This window comes from Rhagoletis zephyria, unplaced genomic scaffold (assembly GCF_001687245.7).
Source record: "Rhagoletis zephyria isolate East Lansing unplaced genomic scaffold, Rhagoletis_zephyria_1.1 Rzeph_scaffold_02126, whole genome shotgun sequence".
In the NCBI taxonomy this organism is placed as follows: Eukaryota; Metazoa; Arthropoda; class Insecta; order Diptera; family Tephritidae; genus Rhagoletis; species Rhagoletis zephyria.
This window is the reverse complement of record NW_016159210.1, coordinates 87,609-93,458: the sequence shown is the minus strand read 5'-3', so window position 1 is coordinate 93,458 and position 5,850 is coordinate 87,609. Positions and strand designations below refer to the sequence as shown.

General features: G+C 32.6%; 1 protein-coding gene across 1 annotated transcript in view; it reads left to right on the top strand.

Annotated features, from left to right (window-relative positions):
- Positions 1-4,020: 4,020 nt before the first annotated feature.
- Hnf4 (Hepatocyte nuclear factor 4) overlaps positions 4,021-5,850 on the top strand; it is a 45,484-nt gene continuing 43,654 nt past the window's right edge. The window contains exon 1 of the mRNA XM_017620357.1: positions 4,021-4,180. Within this exon, the coding sequence (XP_017475846.1) occupies positions 4,090-4,180 (91 nt within the window). The 5' untranslated portion in view covers positions 4,021-4,089. The remainder of the gene's footprint in view (positions 4,181-5,850) is intronic.

The following is a 5,850-nucleotide window of genomic DNA, read 5'->3' as shown; positions in this document are numbered from 1 at the left end:
TTTTTTTTTTTGTATGGGGAGTGATGCAGTCTAATGTGCATATGTATACATTATCCATGCAGAACAAAATTATCAATGGATAAAAAATAATCAACTTGTAGTTAGTTTCTTTCAGGGATTTTAATAAATACCTCACTTTTAATAAGGTATGACAAACTAACTTAAAGTGAGTTGTAAACACAGCAGGAGTCATGCAGACGTTATCAGGAGTTTGTTTTCTATAAAAAAGTTTCTATTTAAATATACTTTTAGTACACTTTCTTTCTGCGCTTCACAGATGGTTTTTCCAATTTAGAACTATTAAAATGAAGATCGAAATTTCATACCATCAATTGGATTTCATGTCTGACGGAATTCGAATATAGGACTACCTATGGTCCCATGAATATTTATTTACTACAATCGTTAGTGACAAGTTAGATGACAACTAATGCAGCCATCGCCATAAAAATATAGTTCGCTTTCCTCAAAGAAAATATACAGATAATATTCCTTCCTATTCAACTTCAAGTTAACTTATAGTTAGATACATTTCCTGCAGGGATGTTTATGATTGCTGATAAATAATGTGACTTCATCTAATCACTTATGCATGTGTTAATATGGGAATGAACACACACATATCTATCTATGTATCTACGTACATATGTATGTATGTCCTCTTTGTCCACTCCTAAATTGCCACTTTGTATTCGCTTATCAATGCAATAATAAAATTTATGACTATTTTTCTTCGATATTCTTGTTCTTCTACTTATTAATTTTTCCCCTCTAAAATCATATACGATAAGCAGTTTTCACAAGAACTACTTGCTGATGTTAAAATCAATGTGAGACTTAACTGCCATCACTGATTGCAATTTTAACTTTAAAATTCAATAGTTAATTTTTCTGGCAAGCGATATATAAGGTCAGCATTTCGCAGGCAAAAGAGTCCGTCCCAGAATGCCTGAGCTTGTCCAAGAGTAGTCCAGATGCAAATTTTGGGGGTGTAAATATGATAGATATACATCGCTCTTCCGATGCATCGGATAAATGAACATCGATACTAAAATACATCCGATGCTTTACAATTTGTTAAGTACGTATTAGGGATGTTGCGAATGTTGAATTTTAGACATCCGCGGATTCTGCTGGAAATCCCTATTGAAGGAGCTTACTCTTTGACTTTAAATAGCAAAGAAGGGACAGTTTTACCACAGAAGTTTTTAGCCAAGGATTCAATGTATATCCCTATGAACAGTGCACACGTTCTTAATTTGTGCCCAGTAGTTTTTTTTTAAGATTGGTCCAAAAAAAATCATAATAAAGAAAGAAACCAATGCAGGTATTTAAAGCACAAAAAATAATAATTGTTAAAACGACTGTGTGGAACTTGTATGACTGCCCATTATAACGCGGTTATATATCTTAAGAAATAATATGTTTAACGACATTTTTGTCAAAGTTGATAAATATGACATTTGACCAGTTTTGTTACACAAATACTCCCACAACCACAGGCAAAAATATTGGCTACAATTTGTCATTTTGTTTGCCACATACATATACGTTTTATCGGTGCACTTGCACAACATTCGCATTCGCAAAAGCTCCGCATTGATTATGATGAAGCGAATGCGAATGTTAAAATGAATGCGGAAGTTCCGCAGTTGCGAATGCGAATGCGAATATTCGCAACAACCCTGGTACGTATGTATTTCCCTGTATTTAATTAGCCTTCCTATACCCTTCCCATAGCAATTATAAAAATGCAGTATTTGTTGAATAACTCATTAAATGGCGTAAGGTGGCGTGGCAATGCCAATGCAACCAATCAGCTCTAAAGTCCTTGGACTTGCGGCTGAAGTGCGTTGCAAAGTAGAATAAGCTTGATCTTATGAGGGTGCCAGGACAATTTTGCATGAAGGTGCCCACATTCGACACTAATAGTCCTGACAGAGGTTTAAGAAAAATCAAAGACCAGTTAAGAAATTAAAAATCAATTTAATTAATAAGTTAAATCAAATATTTTATTGTGTATTTGATATGAAATAGGTTTTAAGAAAACTGTATCTATCTCGAAAAAATTTTGGACGAAGGTGGTTGCCGCCAGTTTGGATATTTAAAATCATTTTAATTGACAAGTTTAATGAAATCCTACTAATATCATAAATTTGAAAGTTCGTGTGACGCAAACATAGGGGGTATTTTTTGAAGAGGGTTGCCACCTGTTGAATAGGTTAAATTCTTAGTTCAACAAAGTTTTAAAATATGGATGTCAAACTAACGCGATTAAAAAAGCTGTATTACAAAAATATTTTTAAGTGGATTACCACCTATTTCAAAAGCTAAATTCAAACGAATGAGATTTAAGAAATTTTTACTTTGAAACTATTTATTTTAAAAATAATTGTTACATGTTGTGTTTTAAAGCCACCCCATTTGTTTTAATTAAATAATGCATTACATAATGGATGTCAATCGAAAGAGATATACATAAGTAAGTTTTATTTCGAAAAAAAAAAAATGTATAAAAATGGCTGCCACGTGTTGAAAAGTTATATTAAATTTAATCACTCAGTTAAATTAAACAATACCAATTGATGTCGAGTCAAGTAAAAGATGTTTAAAAAAGCCTTTGGTTCAAAAATATGATTAAAGTGGGTTGCCACCTGTTTCAAAGTCAAATTAAATTTTATCAGTAAGTTGAATGAATAGCTATAAAATGAATGTCAAGTCAAACAAAAGATGGTTGAAAAAAACCTTGGTTCGAAAATATCATTAAATAGGGTTGCCACCTGCTTAAAAGTAAAATTAAAATTTAATCAGTAAGTTCAATGAAACGCTACAAGATGACTGCCACGCTAAATACTTTAACGAAACAGTTGATAAAAGGCGGCCGAAGATATTTTGAAGTGGGTTGCCACCTTTTTCAACGTTAACTCGATTTAATGAAATATTAAAATATGGATGTCAAGCGAAAGATATGTAAGAAAGCTTTTGAGGCTTTTTGATAGCTTTTAGTTTTTTAAGAACTTCTGATGGCACCTCTGCCATGAAAGGGCGTTTGATTAAAGCCATTTGCCGTTGGGAGCGCTAGATTATTGCATTTGTGTGACAACATCGAAGCGCGCCTCATTTTGCCGACTGGACAAATCCAAAAACTCCGGTATTTAAAAATAATATTGACTGGGATATAAATATTCAGCAAATAGTTTATTATAATTTTTGTTTTTTATCCTAACTACCCGCGGCCACTTTGCACACTTTCTTTAATGCAGACCGTTCACGAACCCATCCCATTAATTATTCTCCAGATACCGTGTGGAGTTTTTCGACGCTCAATATCATTTACATACATACATATATGTATGTATGCATATTTATACATTGCCTGCAATTTAAAATTCCTTTTTTTTGTAGGTCATTTAAATTAAGGGAATTGGGAATAGGGGAAAATGGAAACAAAATAAATTTATAGGTAAGTTTACACACTGNATTTTTGTAGGTCATTTAAATTAAGGGAATTGGAAATAGGGGAAAATGGAAACAAAATAAATTTATAGGTAAGTTTACACACTGCCCATTGGCGACATGTGAAGTAAATAAACCGCAACTGTAACCTTGTCAACACAACTGGACAGCTATCATTGAGTTTGGGCTATCGTTTTATTATAGCCTGCTATTAAATTGCTGCAATTTCGATAAGTTATTGCTATTATTGTAGGCAAGTTAAAAAAAAAAAGAAATAATCATAAACACTAATTAATTGAGCTTATAAAATCATAAATTCGGTTATAAAATAACTTACTTGACNAGTTTGGGCTATCGTTTTATTATAGCCTGCTATTAAATTGCTGCAATTTCGATAAGTTATTGCTATTATTGTAGGCAAGTTACAAAAAAAAAAAGAAATAATCATAAACACTAATTAATTGAGCTTATAAAATCATAAATTCGGTTATAAAATAACTTACTTGACACTAAGTAAAACCTGATGACATTGTTTTTAATTCTTTCTCTTTTTGCACGTTACAGCTAATTTATGGGCTCAGCCGGTAAGCGAATGGCGTTTTTATTGAATTTACTTTGGGGCCATGCGTAAAAATGAAGGATCCAAAAGAAGTTTTACAAGAAGAAGACAATTTGATAGCAATCAACAAAATGGAGAATTTAGAAGGCGATTCAAATGACAGAGGTGAGTGGAAGCAATTGAAAAATATGTGCATACGTACCTACATTAGGGGGCCCCACAAAAAAAGATGTTGCGGGTTTTCACCGGAAATATAAAATTACATATTGTGTTCTAAGACTTCAGGAAATACATTTTGGAAAAATATAAAGATTGACGCGAGATTTGAAGATACCTCCAAAAATCTGAATTTCTAAACTAGAACATTTTTTTTTTTTAGTTAGAGGACGTTTTCAATGGACATTTTTTGTGGAAAAACAACAATAATTAACATTTTTGTAGAAGTTACCGCTGCAATTTCGAAGATCACCACATCTCCTCATTAGACTTCTTCATCGAGTTCTCTGGGACCCGAACCACCGACTTCAGCTTTAAGTGCCAGTAGTCTACCCACTGAACTAATTTTCCATCTACTGTATCTACAGCTTATATTTTTCATATCCGTGAATTTTTTGAAAGAATTAGTATTTCACTAAACTCAAATTAATATCGTTTCATGAAAAAAAAACAAAACTTAACAAAAAACCGAATAGAACATAACCAAAGCGCATAGAAAGTAGGGAGGGATGCTGGCTATTTTTACGGCTCCCTTATATTCTAGGTTCTTTGTGATAACGAATGTGCTGCCACGTTTGTACGGAAAATCGTTTTTGGGTCAGAGTACAGGGAGGCCCTTTTTAAATTAATAAATAAAACAATGAAAATCGGGACATAATCGGTACAGATATTAAAAATCGGGACACTTAAACGTCCTGGCTTTTAAAAACTATTCAGCGGGACAATTTTTTCAAAATCGGTATTGTCCCGCCAAAATCGTTACGAATGGTCACCGTATGTATAACTAATTTTACTTACGTATACAAAATAACTATTCGATTTTTGGATGTATTTTCATATCGGTTTAGCTCACGTAAATCTAAATATTTTTCTGAAATATTTTGGCGGAAGTCTCAAAATACATATTATAAATTTTATAATTCCGATGGAAACCAGTATCGACTTTTTTTGTATGGAGAGTAATGCACCCTAATATACATACATGCATATGTAGGTACATATGTATGTACTCGTATCTATTTATGTAGAGCGAAAGTCAGAAAAGGAAAAGGGTAGAAATTAAGTATGTGATTAAATTAAAAACAAAAAACAAAATTTTTTACGCAAATTAAAGATGAAATGATTTCGAGCAACGAAATGAATGGTTCTTGTGTATAGTAATCTGTAAGTACCTACATACTTTTGTATGTACATATATATGTATGTATGTATGCTTAATTCTTTTTTCAAGTATGAATTAATGACTATTTAAATTTTACGTGTTTGTACGAATTTATGCATGTAGAAGCGCAACGCTTTTCCTTACTGGAAGCAAAAACATCATTAACACACAACATTTAACCCTTGTAACCTGTCTATTTATCGTTTCCATTTCAAAATACGTGTTCACTACAATTTTGTAAATGGATTTTAAAAAAGGAAGTATGTAAAGGTCAGTAATTCGGTCAAGAATTTCAAACAGAATAATTTTAATTGGGTTACTGCACTAAGTGGCCGCTTTTTCTCCGCGTGATTAGAGGCGCTAGAGGTACCTACATAGGTGTTAAGCACCAAATTGGATTGGAAAAGGTATGCGGAGTAGATAGAGTTAGGCAAGGTCTAGCGGCTATATGTGTAGA